Source organism: Protopterus annectens, chromosome 8.part1 (genome assembly GCF_019279795.1).
Source record: "Protopterus annectens isolate FY-2018-M chromosome 8.part1, PAN1.0, whole genome shotgun sequence".
In the NCBI taxonomy this organism is placed as follows: Eukaryota; Metazoa; Chordata; order Ceratodontiformes; family Protopteridae; genus Protopterus; species Protopterus annectens.
The window spans coordinates 410,768,776-410,787,451 of NC_056742.1; the positions used below are offsets into that span (position 1 = coordinate 410,768,776).

At 40.8% G+C, this 18,676-nt stretch overlaps 1 protein-coding gene across 1 annotated transcript in view; it reads right to left on the reverse strand.

Moving 5' to 3' along the window:
• TENT4B (terminal nucleotidyltransferase 4B) overlaps positions 1-18,676 on the reverse strand; it is a 771,840-nt gene that overhangs the window by 25,754 nt on the left and 727,410 nt on the right. The window contains exon 10 of the mRNA XM_044081982.1: positions 15,308-15,510. Coding sequence (XP_043937917.1) covers positions 15,308-15,510 — 203 coding nt within the window. The remainder of the gene's footprint in view (positions 1-15,307; positions 15,511-18,676) is intronic.

Consider the following 18,676-nt stretch of genomic DNA (forward strand, 5'->3'; position numbering starts at 1 on the left):
TCAAACTGCAGTTGCACTGATGACAGATCTCCCTGTGAGCCATTCATTACTTAAAACTGTGCATTGTACCCTTGAGACAAGCAGACTTTTCAGGCATTTTATGACCTGACTGCTGCTGCTACTGTATAAAGCACATCAGTAATGCAAGGCTTTTAAAACATTAGTAAACAAGAATTTTTTGCTTCTTTCATATCATATTTTATTCTGTCGTGACTGTGAATCCTGGCCATCTACAACTTTATGACGAGGCTAGCTATAGAATGCATCTGAGTCAGGCAAACAGTAGTGGAAACCATATTTCTCTTTATTTCATGTTTTACGGTACTCTGATTTTTGAATAATAGCCTGGTGTAGTAAATGTCCGACCTGCTAGTAATTTCATAGAAGGCAAGTGTGTGACAGAAAGTTGGAGCATTAGTAGACACACACTTCTGTTCCTTTTTCAGCTTCTAGTTTGATATGTGTTGATTTCTGACTACTATTAGACAAACACATTATTTTTTTATGAGCGGGCTGGCTGTACATCTGAAGAAGCATGAGAGATGCAAAATTAAAAAATTAGTATACACTGATATCCCTTTTCCCTGGCACAGCTTTCTTTCATTTTAAATATGAACCAGGAGCTGGGGGCATAGTTCCCCAATCCAATGGAAGTCACAGAGGAATACAAATCCAAAGATTAGTTTATCCTGAGAGCTGAAACAAGACTGGAACTGTGGACTTACAGGATATTTAAAAGCAAATTTACACTGTGGGTGGGAATGAAAGTGACATGTTGAAGTGGACATGACTTCTGTCAGCTTAACTCGGACCCTAATTTTAAACACTGTGATTGTCCCTTTAAGCTCCAAAATAGCAGTTTACAGTTGAAAATGAATGTATGCCAGTGTAATCCTGCTCCCTTGCCAGAAACTCACTACTACCACAAATCTACCATTACTATTTTTTCCTCTCTTCTACCGATAGTGGAGCTCCTTTAGCAATTAGTATATGTACTCCCTTTTTCCTTTGTCCCCGATATTCTGCTGAATATCCATCCTGAAATTCTTTCTTTATCACATTCACATGCTCACTTCTTTCCAAGAGTCTCCCTACAGCACTGCACTCTGTATTTCTTAATATAATTCAGTACTCTACGTTTTGTCTATATCTGTAAGGCCATCCATATTCCAAAATATTTTTACTTTAGCCATCATAATTAGAAAAGTTATTATTCCCTCATATTATATACATCATTTTTTAAGCATCTGTTTCCAGCTTGTGTGTTACATGCACCCATTGATAGTTGGCAGGTTGAACATTTATATAGTACTTTCTTGTCATGTACATTTGAAATTATGTCACATTTTACAAGTTTTTTGTTTGATGAAATCCCTAAAACACCCCCCCCAAAAAAAACCTCTCCCATAACCTATACTTAAAAAAAAATATGTACATCTTCAAATAATTTAGTTTAATCCTCCTGATAGGAATAACTCCACCAAACTGACAACTACACATTGGCATTAACTAACCTAAAATTAAGGTTATCCATGCTAAAGTGCATGTTACAACCTGTGCTCCTACTTACACTAATTGCTGTCTGTTCTCATATATTTATTCCCTTCCCAGATGTGAAAAACAGCTTGTATGCTTTCAGAAAGCATTCACTTTTAGCTTAAGAGAAATTGTGCTGGCTATATTTAAATAAAACTGAATTATACATTGTTCTAGCAAATGCATTACAGTATTTAGTTACCAGAGAGATTTATCCTATTTACTTCCAATAATTTCAGACCTTTTTACTGAGCTGCTTGTACTTGCAGCTTTTAATTTCATGTTTCGTACAGCAAATGTCCAGACCTCTTGAATTACTGTCTTCACTTATAATCAGCTTGTTTCCATGAAAACATAACAAAATGTACTGCTCTAAAAAACTTGTAATTCACTTGCTAAAGGAAAACAATTCATAATATTGTGGTCTCTCATTTAAAAAGAAAAAAATAAATGCTTAAACAAAAAAACAAGGGCATTAATTTAGGCATTCACCTAAATGAAAACTTCATAATATTGCAGTCTCTCATTAAAACAAACACATTTAAACAACCAAGGGCATTTAATCAAGGCATCGTCCATTTAAAAGTAAAAGAAAACATTCTAACTCTACATAAATTACATTATATTCATTGCATTTTACGCCCCACCCCAAGATTACAGCCCATTAACTCAAACATACTTTTGTCTAGTCTTTCTTCTCTTTTTACACTGTAATGTCTAGATTTCTTAAAAAGTACTGCGGTGGTGGTGCTGCGGTAGCACTGTCGCCTGACAGTAAGACGCTGTCCTGTTCGATTCTCAGCTAGAGCGTCTTCTGTCTGGAGACGTGCGTGAATGGGCGTACCTTCGTTGAAGGTTGTGCGTCAGGGCTGGCAACTCGGCACATAAAAATTTACTGCCAATCATTAGCGGACCGGAGTTCCGCTGTGGCGACCCCTAACCAGGAAAAGCCGAAAGAGGGGAGTGGCTAAGTTTAGTTAAAATGTAGCACTAGTGGGGGCAGGTGGGAACAGGGGGCAGGGAGAGGAGCGGAGTGAGCACGAGCGCAGCGAGGGCGAGTGCATCGGGGCTAACACCAACTCCAATTATATCCCTGGGCTTACTTGTTTCTTTTCTTTGTACAACAAATGTATCTTTTTACTTGTTTCTGTTTACACCAAATGTATCTTTTTGGCTGTATTGTACTAGTTTAATTTCACTCCAAATGTATCTTTTTGGTTGTATTTTACTGGTTTAGTTTTACACCAAATTTTTGGACTATTTTTAAGCTATAGATTGCCCCCTTGCAGAGATTAATTAAGAGCTGCAGGGTATATTTTATGGGCTATGTGCAGGGTAGGATTTGTAGGTTAAAGAGGTAAGATCCTTGGGGAAAATCTAGCTAGGTTACACAATATGGAGGGAGCCTAGAGGTGCCTTTAGACCCAGGGCAGCATGAAACAGTACATAAGTGGACTGTTAAGGTACTAATACATGTTATGGTATTAACCTTATTCAAATTGCAGGTTGGACTTCAAAGACTTGTAGCAGGTAAAGTTTTTCAGGGTAACATCCTTTAAGTCAGGAGTGTCTTATAATGGGTAGTTTAAGGGGGACTACCTAGAAAGAAATCATTTATTATGAGAAAGACCTTATCAGCACTAATAACTAGCCACCAAACAGGCATAACAATGTCACTTACATTACATAATATATGACAATGCAGGAGCTCCATAGAGCTACAAAGCACAGTATATGCTTTTTAGTTACATAAATGGTCACCAAACAGTTAAAATGTATCGCTAGCTTTATAGACTACTCTTGCAATCAGACTATGATGCAGGTAATAATTAAGGTTTTCTACAATGCTCTGTCCTTGTTTGATGTTAAACATTTAATCTAGATGCCGGACAACAGCCATCAAGTACGTTTTCCTTGTAAAAGCAGTCCTTAGGAGAACGGGTAGCTAAACAAGCTAATAGCAGCCATATGGTAAGCAGCTCTGTTAACAGATTTTATCACAAGTAATGAGTTGCTATTCCAAGTTTAGGAGTCTTAGTATAGTTTTAAAAACAAGCAGCTAATCAGGCTAAAAGCGGACATATAGTATGCAGTTATGTTATCCGTTCTCACTACCACAGCGTGATTCTTAACAAACAGCCTTTTCTATATTTGCATTAGAAACATAACATGTCGTCCTCTAACCATGGCAAAAAAGAAGTTATGTTCTTACCATAACGTTCCCATGTGAGTTGTTCATCTCGCCTTTGTTCTTTACACGTGGGTTCGGACCTGATCCATCGGCTCCGAGTCGGCCGCTTTCCAAGCTCAAGATCTTTGAGTAGCTTGAGGCTCAGTCCCTATCCCATGATGCTCTCCTACCAACCCCAGATCTAGTTTGCCGCTGCAACGGATCATACGATCTTCGGAGGAAGCTCGGGCCAGTAACCTTCTTCTTTATCTTAAAAGAATTTAAAATTACTTATTAGACTATCAGGGATCTGATATTTGTGAGACATCTCATATTTCTTATAATTGTTGTTCAGTGAGTTAACTGGATATTATATTTTTGTCTTATAAATCGGAGCGGTTGCTCTGCATTTACTCTTCGATCGGAACCGAAGAAGTCAAGGTCAACGGGGCTTAGGGCACTGGAACAGGCCTCGGCTCCGAGGGTTCCACCACTATCAGATCCTCTCTTTCTGGCTCCGAAGGCTCAACTGGCCTCGGAGGAGGAGCAGAAATCATGGTTGGGGGGGGGGGGGTTGTAGGCTTCGCAGCCAACTGGGTTGAAGCTGAAAACAATTTGGCCAGGGCCGGGTTTACCAAAAGTCTCTGCACCACGCAGTCCACATCGATGTCGGAAAGGGTACCGGAAGAACAGGTTGAAGGAGCCGAAGAAGCCACCGACTTAAGGATTGGGGACTTTAAAACTTCCGACACCGGCTCCAACACAATGATTTGGCTCCGAGGTAAGATTTCAGTGCACGGCTCCAAAGGCTGCGGAGCTGGCGACCAAGTCTTCCCAGAGGTGCTCGGAACAGAAGACTTGTGCTTCGATGGCACCTTAGAAGACTTCGACCCCTTCGAGAACTTGGAGGTCTGTTCAGTCTTGTCTAATGCTTCTTGAAAATCTGGCTTCAACAGCCCTCTATCGACCAATTTCCTTCGCCTCTCTAATAAAACCCTGCCACTGAAGGAATGGCAGATAGAGCAATCTTCTTGCAAATGTAGTGGACCCAAGCAGTACACACAAGAAACGTGGTTATCGGTGATGGACATCTTCTGCCCACAGTCGCACCTTTTACATCCAGATTTTTGTTTCTCCGACATTATAAACAGAAATTACACACAAATATCAGATCTCTGATAACAATATCAAATTCAGATCCCTGAACTGCAATGACTACAAGAATAGTGCGACCCCTTCGAGGTGACACAAAAACGTTCAAATATAATAGCTCTATGAAAAATAAGGGGATAGGGAATTAAATTTGACAGATCCCTGTCAAGTAAATGCAACTCAAGAAAGGCTAAAGGCCTAGGAGCAACTGCTTCGAATTATAAGACAAAAATATAACATCCAGTTAACTCACTGAACAATTATAAGAAATATGAGAAGTCTCACAAATATCAGATCCCGGATAGTCTAATAAGTAATTTTAAATTCTTTTAAGATAAAGAAGAAGGTTACTGGCCCGAGCTTCCTCCGAAGATCGTGTGATCCGTTGCAGCGGCAAACTAGATCTGGGGTTGGTAGGAGAGCATCATGGGATAGGGACTGTGCCTCGAGCTACTCAAAGATCTTGAGCTTGGAAAGTGGACGACTCTGAGCCGATCCCCACATGTAAAGAACAAACGGCGAGATTGAACAACTTCACATTTATGCTTTTACTAAATATTTCCAGTTGTTCATTTTCTTGGTCTCCCAATTAATCTGCTTTATACAAATTTATCATAACCCTGCATCTTTATCTTGGCTTTTATCTGTGCATGATGTATGACAATTATTGGACAGGTCTAAAATATTCAGTTAAACAGACACATCCATGAATCCACATATTCTCCACTAAATATTCTCTTACACCTTTTCAGTAATATATCCCGTTTGTTATATTTTCCCTTCTAGGTTCCTCTGATACATCCTCACTACTGCAAAGCAAGTAATACTCCCTACCCATAAATAATATTCCCTGCTAAAAGCTTACTTCTCCCAAAATTCTCCTGAAATCTGAGACAGTGGTTTTAAGTGGGACATAAACACATTTCAGTATAATCCTCCTCCCCTGCCAATAATCCAGTAATACCACAAAATGTACCATTATTATCTTTTTACCTCTTCTATCACTATTGGAACCCCCCGCTCTCAATCGGTATTATTACCCTTTTCCTTTACCCTGATATTCTGTCGAGTTTCATCCCACACTTCTTTATAGGTAATTCATATTTTAATACTGAAAGAGTACTCATTAGGATAAAAAGCAATTACTCCTACCAATTACACATGACAGTCCTTTTGAATGCATACTTCTAATGTGCAGCTTACATGCACACACTAATGGCTGGCAAGCTGCTCCCTTAAGCAGTTGCTTCTTCTTATCTCTGTTGGCGCCCATCTCCCATTTCTCTAGATGTTTCACTTCAATAAAACACTCAAGAAACAAAATCAATATCTATCCCATTTTAACTTACAGAAAACATACAAAACTAAGTACACTTTCCAAAAAGGAAGTCTACATCTCCAAATAAGGGCCACTGCCCCAAATCAATGGCTGCATTTACAGCCATCACCTTTTGTATGCTAAAATGCAAATTAGGGCCCGTGTCTCCACTTAAACTGATTGCTATCTGTTCTTAACTTGTTTCTGCCCCCATATGTGAAAAAAAAGTCTGTATGCTGTCAGTAAATGTTGACTTTTAGCCAAAATCACTGGCTACCCTTAAATAACACGAATAATTGTACACATTTGTATTAAATGCATTAAAGCACCAAAACTGCAAGGGAGGTATCTACTCCTTAGGCCCTCATTAACAGAGGAATCTTCAATTTACTTTACAACCATCAACACAGGAATCATGAAAGCTAGTTACAGCCTAGACAACCAGTGAGCAAAGCCAATGAAATGACAAAGGCAAAAAGGAGCGAATAATATAACCATACCTCAGAAAAAAAGGGAATAAGCCAATGAAATGACAAAGGTAAAAAGAAGCGAATAATATAACCATGCCTCAGAAAAAAAGGGAATATGCCACAAAATGGCAATCTCAGACTTGTATATACACAACCTGATTTTCTGTCAGTCTGCATATCTCAGGACTCAGCAAATTCAAGTCACAAGAGTTTAAATAGCTACCAGTTAAATCTTATACTCTGTAGGCTTCCCGTAATGCTTAACCACAGTTCCACGATCCGAATGGCTTGCCACATAGAAACAAGCCATATAATCCACCCAGAAGCAATATAATGAAACACTGTAAACAAAGCAGTTTCAATTGTAGCAGAATATAAAGTCAGGAACAGAGTTTAAGCATGTCACATCTCCCACTAACAAGGATAAAGTCGGAGAAGGAAGATGAAAATGGAGAAACCCGTAATACACTTAAAATAACAGTAGTGTACCTGGGTAGTACAAAAAGTAAAGGGCTGTAATGCATACCAAATTACTATACTTAACAGAATGAGCTGTCATCGTAAAAAGTAGCCAAAACCTACAACAGATTATGACAAACTACATATTAACACTGTTCTACCTATACCTTGCTAAGCAGGAAATTTCAAATAAGATCCAACACAGTAAACTTGAAAATACATTAAGTTTACTACCTCTAGTATGATAAAAACTATGTTGCAAACTCTGTGGCTTGTACTAGGCAAGACTTTTGTTGGGCAATAACTTAGGTAGCATATTAACTCAGTAGCACACAATTTGCCTAGTAAAAATACAGTTATGTAGTGATCTTACCATAAAAGCAGATGTGCTGTTGCTGTTTCAATCACCAGTGTAGATGACTCCATTGCAGGCTGAATTATGACATCAGACCCACCTTTCAGAGCACAGCACCCTTTCCCAGTGGCCAGGTTGATGTCACCTCACTTCAGACATTTTCAGGTACCTGGTACAAAAGTGGTAACCTGGTTTCATACTGTCTTTGGTTCTTTTTGCCCTCTAAGTCAGTGGCAGCCCAGATTTCAATCAGTAGCATTTGAAACCCTAGGACCAATGATGTGCAACCTGATCAATGCATGCCCTCTTGGAACCTGAACAAAAAATGGGGTGCAAAGGATAATGAAGGGAAGTGGGTACCCACTTCAGCCTCATTTACCCAAAACAAGAGTATGGAAGTTAGAAAGCAAACAAGACTACAACATAAACTACATTCAAACATCCACTATTATGGTACGTTGCCTAGAATTGTACTAAGTTCTTTGTGTGCATCACTGTTGCAGTCATTGTGCACACACACACACACACACACACACACACATGGAGTACTGAGTGGAAGAGATCATTCCTTTCAGGATGGCAGAAGTGAACCCTGCTCTTGTCTTTTTTTCCTTTATAGCTATCATCAGTCCAACACTAACATAACTGAACAGTTCCTGCCTTCCTAAATCCTCACTCCTCCTCCTAATGAACATTATTCAGCATGTACTGTTCCCACAATTTCCACTTATTTTTATGTAATTTGCTACTTCCCTTTTCTAAAGATTCCTCTTCTAGTTCTTTTACAATATGCAATACTTCAAATATAGTTGGTTTAAACTTTGATTTTCACTTTTTAGCAACTGCATTTTTGGCAGCCGAAAGAAACTTAATAAGACCTTATATGTCTAGGCAATTCAGATCCTGTATCCCAGCTCAAAAATAATGTCCTTAACTATAGCCATTTGCTCTCCCAATATTTCTGATGGAGTACTCTGCAGGGAATTTTTACAATCTGTCAATGCATTACACTCCCAAAAAACATGTTTCCAGTTTCCTCTTTCCTTCCCCGTAACACCTCCACATTTGATATCTCCCGAAGGAAAAATTCTTTGAAGTCACTTGGGGTACAAAAATACCTATGCAAACATTTCATAGGTTGGTACTAGGCTATTGGCCCTAGGGCCTATGCAAGCTTAACCATAACAATTCCCTGGATATTTCTTCCCACAATATTTTCTTCTCTGGACCCCTGTCTAGCAGGGCGACTGACATGATCCCCGGGGTGAATTTCCTATCTCTCATCCAATCATCAAGGTTCCTTTTGAAGAGGGCCAATGAGGTGCTCTGCTTGACATGTATGGGCAGTCTATTCCAGAGTATGGGGAGTCTCTGGGTCAGGAACCTATCCTTCCAGCATGTTTTGTTCATTGTGATGACAAGGTTTAGATCCCTGGAGCGTGTGGCTCTGAGGGATTGGGATTTCTTTAAGTGGAGCATGTCCAACAGCTCAGGGTTTGAAATGACCTTGTATGTTAAGCAGAGATCGCCTCTGAGGAGACGATATGCCACAGAGTATAGCTGAAGTTTTTTTAGACGGTCAGCATATGGCATCTGCTTTAGGCATGTGACTATTTTAGTGAGGTATTTCTGTGGCCTTTCCAGCTGTTGCAGATGTCTTGTGAGGTACATACCAAACGGGGCATTATACACTATAATGGGTCTAATGAGGGATGAGTACAACGGGACAATGACCTCCTTTTTTTCTGGATGAAAAGCCCTTAGTGATGAGGAGTGCCACATAGAAGGATTTCCTAACTGTTGTGGCGATGTGGTTATCGAAAGTGAGACCACTGTCCACCTGTGTCCCTAAGTTTCTCATCACACTTTCAATGTTTAGTGCCCTGCCACCTATGTGGTAATTCATGGGTACATGTTTTTTTTTCCAAAGGGGATAACTATACATTTCTTGGCATTAAGCTTGAGCCCATGGCTCTGGCACCAGGCATCTGTTTCTGTAAGGCCCTTTTGTGGAATATCCACATCATTTGGGGATTCAATAATGGCTCCCAGTTTGCAGTCATCTGCAAACTTTGTTAGCCAGAGTCCCTTAGTGTTGGCCTGTACTTCAGAGAAGTAGATGCCAAACGAGAGTGGCCCCAGGACTGAACCCTGAGGTACTCCACTTGTCACTTGTCTGGAGCTGGATCTGGAGTCGGCTACTTTTACAGTCTGGGTTCTGTCAGTAAGCCAGTTGGCAATCCATCGAGTGACGCAGGGATTTATGCCCAGCTTAGTAAGTTTATCTATGATTCCAGAGTGGGGGATGGTGTCAAAGGCCTTGGCGAGGTCCAGATAGGCTTTCAGGAGACAAGATCGGCCCTTCACAAACCCAAACTGGGTGGGGTCCAGTGTTTGAAGGTTGCCAATGTCTTTGTTTATAAGTTCCATGATAATGCGTTCCATGCCCTTGCAGATCAGGCTTGTCAGATTGAGGGGGTGGCAGTTCCCGGGATCCAAGGCGGATCCCCCCTTGTGGAGTGGGATAACTGTAGCTGTGCGCCACTCAGTGGGCACGAAGCCTGTGGTGAGGCTATGATTAAACATGACACTTAGTTGAGGTGCCAGTTCATTTTGTAGTTCATGTAGTAACACAGCCTGGGATGTCATCTGGTCCCATGGATGCTGTATTCTTAGCTTTGGAGAGTGCGGTTTCTACCTGTGTGGCCGTGATTACCGAAATTTGGTAATCTTTTGGTATTGAGATGGGCCCTTTAGGGGGTGAGAGGGGGGTTAAGTTGGCACTAAATCGATCTGCCAGGATACTGGCAATATCCTTGGGATCAGTATATTTAATGCCATTCTGTTGTAGATCTGAGCATTGCCATTTAGATTCTTGACATAACTATAGAATGCCTTGTGGCTGTCTTTGGAATCTTTGGCAATTTTATTTTCGCAACTAGCTTTTGAGGATTTTGTGCGGGATCTCAGCTTCTTACTGAGGCTGGTGAGGGAGTGTTTTGCATCCTGGGATTTTCCTCTTTTCTGCAACAGTTTCTTCCTTCTGTTGTACAGTTTGTTTATAGCAGGGGACCACCAGATTGGCTTCCTTTTTTAGGAGAAGAGCATCTTGATTCTATTTGGGATGGCACGATTCATACACGAGTGGATGTGCTCGTACAGTGCCTTAGTGTAGGATTCTGCAGTCGAACTTTCAGATCCCGTCTGCAAGGGTGTTGTGAAGTTTGTCACTTCTGACTTCAGTAGCATGAAGTTGGCTTTGGAGAAATTTTTTAAGGAGGTTTCCTTACTGGGGGGTGGGGGTGGGATGTGGATGTCAAGGGTGATTTGCTTATGGTCAGACCTGACCAATAAGGGGGTGACCACTGGTGTGGAGCATCTATCTCCCATGTTGGTAATAACCAGGTCTAGGATATTGGAGCCCCTGGTGGGACAATGGATTAGTTGATCCAGGGCGTTGGAATTTATGAATTCCAAGAACCGTTGGGAAAAAGAGTTGGTACCAGAGTAGTTTTCCCAGTTAATGGCAGGGTAGTTGAAATCACTCAGTATTAGGATGTTTGGTTGTATCTTAATATTTTCCAGTATGTTTAGAATGGTGTAGTGAGAATCTTGGGGCATGGTGGGGGATTTGTAGCAAGCTACAATTTGGATTGCAGTCTTACCTAGTGTTAGTTGCACCTGGAGAATTTCAGATGCATTGTGTTGGGCAACTAGACTGGAGGTGTGAATATGGACACTCCTCCACCTTTAGTGTTTTGGTCTTGGTTTTGTGGCCGAAAAGTGTGGTAAGAGTTGTAGCCCGGTATTGCAGGGGTGCTCTCTAGAGCCTTGAACCAGGTCTCAGTTACTGCACAGATATCGATGTTCTCCATTTTTAGCAGTGCCTCGAGAGAGTGCATTTTGAGGTTTAGACTTCTAGCATTGAGTAGCATTACCTTCAGATTTTGCATGCTTGTATCTGTTACAGTGGTGGTTTTACTGAGCGAAAATCCTAAACCTTCTGGACTCTGATGCATACTTGGGAGCTATGCATATGCCTTCCCACTGTTCCCATGTAAATTGTTTTTCCTGTCTCTCTTCCCAATCTTTTTTAACCTCTTCTGATTGATTCTTATAGTTATGCAATATTTTACATGCTGTACTAATTATCCATTTTCCTCTGATATATATTCAGCTAAAAACTCAGCCAGAGCAGGTCTTTCACTTAGGATTCCCCTAGCCCTTTCTCTTTGACTATGCTCTGATATTAAGCCCTGGGTAGTCTACAGCCTGCAGTCCAAATGTCTTCTTGGCCTAATGCCACTCTTTTCATTCTCTAGTTATCTGCTCCCAATACCTTGGTTCCTTTGTCAGTTCCCTCCAGTAAATTCCAGCTCCCTCTTGCCTAATTTTTGCATCCCTACTTTCACTCATAATTACTGGGAAAATCTCCTTTTTCAATTTTCTGGTTGGTTTGGAGGTTAGAATACTTCCTACTTTAAGAATATAACGCCCCACATGGTTACTATTCTCCTTGTGGATCTGCATCCAAAATCTTGCTCTCTCATTTCTTGACCCCCCCCCCCCATCATCACCCCTTTCCACTTAAACTATAACCTTCTGCTTGTGTTTTGTATATCAGCCTTAACTGTGCAGTTATAAAATATTCCTTCAAATCAGGTAATCCTAAACCACCTTGTTCTACTGGGCATAAATTGTTTTTCTGTTCAATGGCAGCAGGAATCTGATGGTTTAGGCTGTACAGGGGGTAGCTGATAGCCTTATGAATCTCATGCTGGGACTAAGCCAGAAACAAGCAGTCTTCAAGCAAGGGTAGATATAGATGCTCTTGGTTCTTCAATCAGCTTTCACTGTGGCCAGATATGCTGTCAAAACTGTTAGTGAGAAGGTTATGGCTGGAAGAGGTCTGGCTCAAGGAAAGTACAATCAAAAGTATACAGAAGTGCTTCCTGAATTGGAGAGATAGCTACTAATTTAGGAGGATCCAGCTCCAGAAGTTCCACTGCTGTTTTCCTCATCAGGGAGAAAGTAACCCAAATGGCAAATCCTCAGGGAGTAAGTAAGAGGCCAGAATGTCTTCACTGTCTGTGTCACCGGACAAGGAGAAGGGCATATGGGTTTTAAAGTCCAGATCCTCCATACAGTCAGATTCTCCTCACATGAGCTGCTTCTCTTTTACTTTTGGTGACACGAACTCTGGACACAAAAGGATTGGTTTGATTTAGAATGCATACAATTTAAGACCTGAAAGTGGCCTTAAGGACAAGCTTAACCCAACTATGTGAAGAAGGCAGGGTAGGGGTCGGGACTGACAACATACCATAAGGTAGTAGCTTCGGTTTGGCAAAGGTCTGGTCCTCAGACATATGGTTTTAACAGGATGGGAGGCTGCCAGAGATTTCTGAACCTAAAGGGAGGCATCTCTGAGGTTCTGACTTCCTGTGACCTTGAACATCCTCCTCAATAACTTAGAGGACACTGACCTCTCCTTACTTAATACCAAGATGAAAATGAGGAGCAGATATCTGTTTAGCTTTCACTGCATGTTGTCTGGATGAGTCTTTTGTTCACTAGGGCATGCTGATGGCTGACATGGTGGCTTCCAAAAAGCACTACCAGCGACCTCTGTTGATGCAGACATAAAGGCAGATGGCTGTTAAAGAGTGCCTGTGTGTAATGGACTTTCTCAGACATGGGATTTACGTACATATGATCTAAATCCTGAATCTTATTGGATTTCTCCATCAGGCTTTGCTTCTTTGTTTTTCCTTCTCAGGGGAAGTATATGCCATGACCATGTTGGGACTCTGTTGACATGGCAGATCTACCTCAGATGGACACAAACTGCTTTTTTGGACATGTAAGCATGATAGGCCTCGCATCTTACCTTAAAAGTTTTAGCCTAAATACCTTGCAAATCTGACATTCATTAACATTGTGCTGTAGACCTGGGCAATATATGAACTTATGAAAATCCTTTTTACAGTATCGGACATCTACAACCACATGTTTTAACTTTCGCTGGTGAAGATATACAGTATGTCTGTGTTAGGAGTTTGCTACTCACATGCCCAAAATCCAAACAGAGTTGTAACAATGTACAATGCAAACTACAGACAGCCTTGTAATAAAAGATCCCAGTGTGGTAATTATCTGCCCTGCACCAATGGATCTTACAAAGGCACACTCTGCTAATATTCATAAATGGGGCAAAAAAGAACTAAAGACGACAGAGGTGGATGCCACCCAAACAGAAAGTATATCAAGATGCTCGAAGTAAGGTGGCATCAACCTGGACATATGTGAAAGCTGCCTTGTTCTGAAAGTCATACCAGACATTGGACCTTAGCCTGTGGCAACATTCATTGTAGTGGTGACTGCACCAGTGATACATGTGAAGAATGTAAATTAATATTTTTCTAACTCATTACATCTCTCTGAAACTATTCATCTTCTTGCACATATGTACACTCCATAGAAAAGGAGTTGCTCTATTTGGGTCTTGCATTGTCTGCTGTATTCTTAGTTTTAACAGTTTCCCTGAAAATCCAGTGAAAATAGGTAACACCCAATCGAAATGTGCTGGCTAACAAAAAATAAAATAAACATTTTCTTTAATGTATTCAAAAAATATCACTTTTAAAGAAAGGTTTTTAAGGGTAAAAAAGGAAACAAATGATTGCTGTTAATCATAAGATGCTTATTTCAAATCAATACAGCACTTTAGACAATGTGTAAGATTACCTGGCTGTTGTGCAGTTTAAGGAGAGTAGCCACTCTCTTTTAGGAAAATTAATTTCAACATTAACAATGATAAATTCATTACAATATGCATATTAATACATACTTTTACTTTAATGTATTACTAAGCAGCATAAACGAAGAAGCAACACAAAATATACTGAAACATTAACTCAACAAATGATCCCTAGGAAATGTGCACATTGGAGTTTAAAAAACAGCTCTCACATTCCCCAAGCTATGAACAGAGGGTTAGAGGGAATTGTTCAATATTTATATAGCTCAAGCAGTGAAATCAGTATGGCTACTTAAATACAATACCCAAAACACTGATTGGGATGTTAATCAAAATAGCTCCACCCTGTCAGCCAGTTCATATGGGGAGAAAGTGATCTTGCATAACATTTAGTGTTTCTGATGACATGGATGAGATGAGGGACATACCTTTCAACCTCTTAGTGCCAGAAATCTGGACAGAGCCTAGCAAAATGGGGGACAAAGGCCCCACAATAGGGACATGTTTTAAATATTGCTCTTATAAACTTTGAACATTGCAAGTCTGTAACTCAAATCTGTCATTATTTACTGACTTCGATCTTCAGATCATCCCAGTGATTTACCAGAAAACCACAAATTTTGAAGATTAGACCAAGAATATGAGCTACAAATCCTGACATTCTGCGAAAATCTGGACAGTTGAGAGGTATGGAGGGAGTGTTTGGCATAATGGTCAAGGTCTTCACTTTATAAACACAAGGTACAGAGAGAGTTTGATTCTAACACTGGGTTATAGCTAGGTTTATAACAGCCCTTAGGGCAGTTAACTATGAAACTATGCATTAGATTGAGGATGGCTACACAGGTGATAGTTGGAAGGTATCAAAAAGGTTCTGTAAACAGAGGATAGATGTCTGCCAATGACAGCATTTACACCTAGAAAAAGAGCACAAGGGTGACAATGTTTTAAGCTTTCTACTACTATAACAATGCATGTACATGGCCATATTTATAGGCATTAATTAGAGGACCATTTATTAACTTAGCATTAACAACAAGAATAATAATTAAATGCTTACATCATAACAGCTAAATTCAATACTTACTTCACTAGAACTGGACAGTGTTGATGATGATGATGATGATGACGATGATGACGATAGTGCAACAGAAGGAGAATTTGAAGTGTGTTTACTAAGGGATTCTGAATTTTTACTTCTAGAATGCTCTACGACGTCAGTGTTTTCTGAAATATTATTGTTGCATTTGTCCAGCTGTTGTGATTCTATTATCAGTGTCACATCACTTCCTAAAAAACAAAATGAAAACAAACAAAGCTACATGATGAAAAAGAATGCAATGATGTAAATTGTGTTCTCTTGTAAAGTCTAAACCAGTACTTAAAAGGGAATGCTTTAAAACTACAAGGACAACTTCTTCATTAGAATACTGATACTTTAAGGTGGGAAAATAAAAAATTTCATATACACTGTTCGCCTTTTGTTTTCCCAATTCTCATTTTTGTAGTTACATGTAATGTTTTATTTCATTCATTATATTTGCGTATATTCATTTATGGTCTCCCCCAAACAAAGGTGAACAGGCCATTAGCCTTCTCTAGCAAGGACCTTCTTTCCAAGGACCTGATGGTCAGGCTTCAAACCCCTCCCCCAACAAGACCAGGGCTACTCACAAGGGTAGGACCCTATCATCACCCCCAGGCCAGGGAACTACAGAGTAGCTGTGATGCAGCATCATTCTCAGTGCGTCACTACATGCTTTTATTTTTGAGCTCTAAATCTCTCCCCCCTTGCAGGGGTTACACCCCATCAGAATGCTCCTTGCACTGCCAGCCCAGAAACATCTGTATGTTTCCAAGACAATTTCAGATACAGCACAACAATGCTGCCCTGCAAACTAAATAAATGCCATGGCCCTGTGCCAACACCACTGGCATAGAGGGATAAAATCCCAAAGACTGCCGAAAGTACACAAGCCTGATTTAGTGGCGTGACAGCTTCACAGTGATGACAGGGAAGGTTTAGCATGTCCAGTCTGGTGGGCTAGGACAGAGCAGGACATCCACAGTCACAATCCTTCACAGAAGCAGTAGCACTGCAGCAGGTATCCTATGGGATTTTGTCTCACCAGGTCAAGCATGGTGGTAGTCCACATTAACAAGTGCACAGGAGCATGACCTCTCAGGGGAAGAGAGTGCTAAAATTGCCTTCAGTGATGTTAGTAGCCCATCCCCCACGCTGAAGGGATTAAGGACCTGTACAAATGTTCTCACTGTCAGGATGTCCGTGAGGGCACAAACTCTTGATTTCTGTGTATATGATGGCCCTCTGAATGGCTATTGCCCTAATGGATCTGTGGACTCCCCCACTTCTAAAAAACAAATGGGCTCAAGTCTAATAAAGGTAGACCTGATGGTCAGCATGTGTGTGTGTGTGTGTGTGTGTGTGTGTGGGGGTGCACCATCAGGCAAAGTGCCTTGTGGGTCATTTTAAGCCTGGTCAATTTTCCTTTCAAATGTGAGACTCAAACCCTGTACCTTGTGTCTGAGAAGTAAACACCTTAACCATGACACTAACCCCAATGGTAGTGGGCCTGTCCCATCTCCCTCCGATCAAAATGAGTAATCTGATGTTATACACTCGGTTCCACCTCATCTACAAGGCTCCTGCAAGGCCCAGGTATCTAATCAATTTTGGGTCACAGACAGGGCTTCAAGTCCTTCATGCCACACAGTGAGCACTGTATGTAGATCAAATTGCTTCACTTGCTGAATTTTATTCACTGCCTTTTATTCCTACTACCTACTTAAGGCTGATAACTCTGAAACTCTTCCCCAAGACGTAAAACCTCCCTTAAACCATCCACTTCTTTAATTTTTCTTAGTCAAAAACTCTTCATTTCTGTTTGATACTTCACCTTCACTATTTTTTCAAGCACACAGCTTTTACTAGCAAGATTCTCCTCTTCCTTCTGATCCATACGCAAATGTATTACAGCACACTGAGCATAACAGGAGAAAAAATTACACACACAAACATATACGTATAATACACACACACACATATATACATGTCCATCTAGTGTGCCTTCTGCCCAAGCAGCACCCCACTGCTTTCCAATCCATTACAATCCTGGTAGCCCAAGACTTGCCTCAGGTAATCCTGATAGCATCTGTGGCCTTACAGTCCACAACTGCTTTAAACAGTATTTTGTGTCACCTATCCACTACCTGTTTTGGAAAACAAAAAGCTTTCAAAATTCTAGCATGAAGTTCATGTTTTCGATCCAAAATGCGTCCCTCATCATCCCTTGCCTTTTACTTTTTCAGTTGATTCCTACCAAGCTCTCCCTCATGTAACCACAAGTCCCTTCATCCCCTTATATCTTCCAGCAAGAAAAAGTTTAATTCCTTTGGTTTCTCAAGGATGCATACATATGTTTAGGTTAACCGTCAAGGGGAAAGTACCGCAGTTTATATTAACTATTACTAATATAGACTTACACATTTCAACCACCTTACCTTATAAATCTAAAAGTACAATATCCTCCAAACCCACCAAAAAGTACAGTTGTGTACACTTACCATAAATGTAGATGTTAGAGTGTATTCACTGTTGCAGTTATCACACCTGGGTTATCCTGCCAGGGGTAGCCCTCAGTCAGCCCGAATACCAGAGGCTTAGTATTTCTGCATCAGCTGCTGTCGCTTCAGGACTGACGTCAGGTCGTCAGTGGTATAAAAACCAAACTGATGCCATTACATCAGTTTTTCTTGTCCCAAATGTCAGTAGCCCCCAAATATGGAGCCAAGTTATGGTGGAAAAATACCACCAGTAAAAAGTAAATACCAATAGCTCTGTAAGGAGTGAGGAAAAGAGAGAGAGAGAGAAGGGGGTTGGAGGGTGGGAAACCAGGACTGCAACAGTGAATACGCTCGAACATTTACATTTATGGTAAGTGTACACAACTGTACTATGTTCTTCATGTTTCACTGTTGCAGTCATCACACTTGGGTTGATTCCCAAAGCTGAAGAATGGGTGGAGGCAGTCAAGAAGAGTTGGGGCTGGCTAGTATGCCCTGCAGGACTGCGGTTGCAAAGCATACCCTGGATTTGGAAAAGAAAGGCAGGTGATAATGCTTGGTGAAGGTATGAACAGAACTCCAAGTTGCAGCTTCCAGAATATCCCTGGCAGGGACTCCTCTGAGAAAGGCTGTAGAGGTTGAAGTTGCCCTAATGGAATTCGTTCTGACCCCCTGAGGGGATGGTTTCCCATGGTATTTGTAACAGAATGGATACAGTGTGCTATCCATTTGGAGATGATTTGTTTTGATATGGCCTTGCTCACTGCCCCTGGTGCAAAGCTGATTAGTAACTGGTCAGATTTCCTAAAGGGCTTAGTCCTATCAAGGTAGAATCTGAGCTGTCTGTGCAAATCTAGAGAGTGCAGGATCC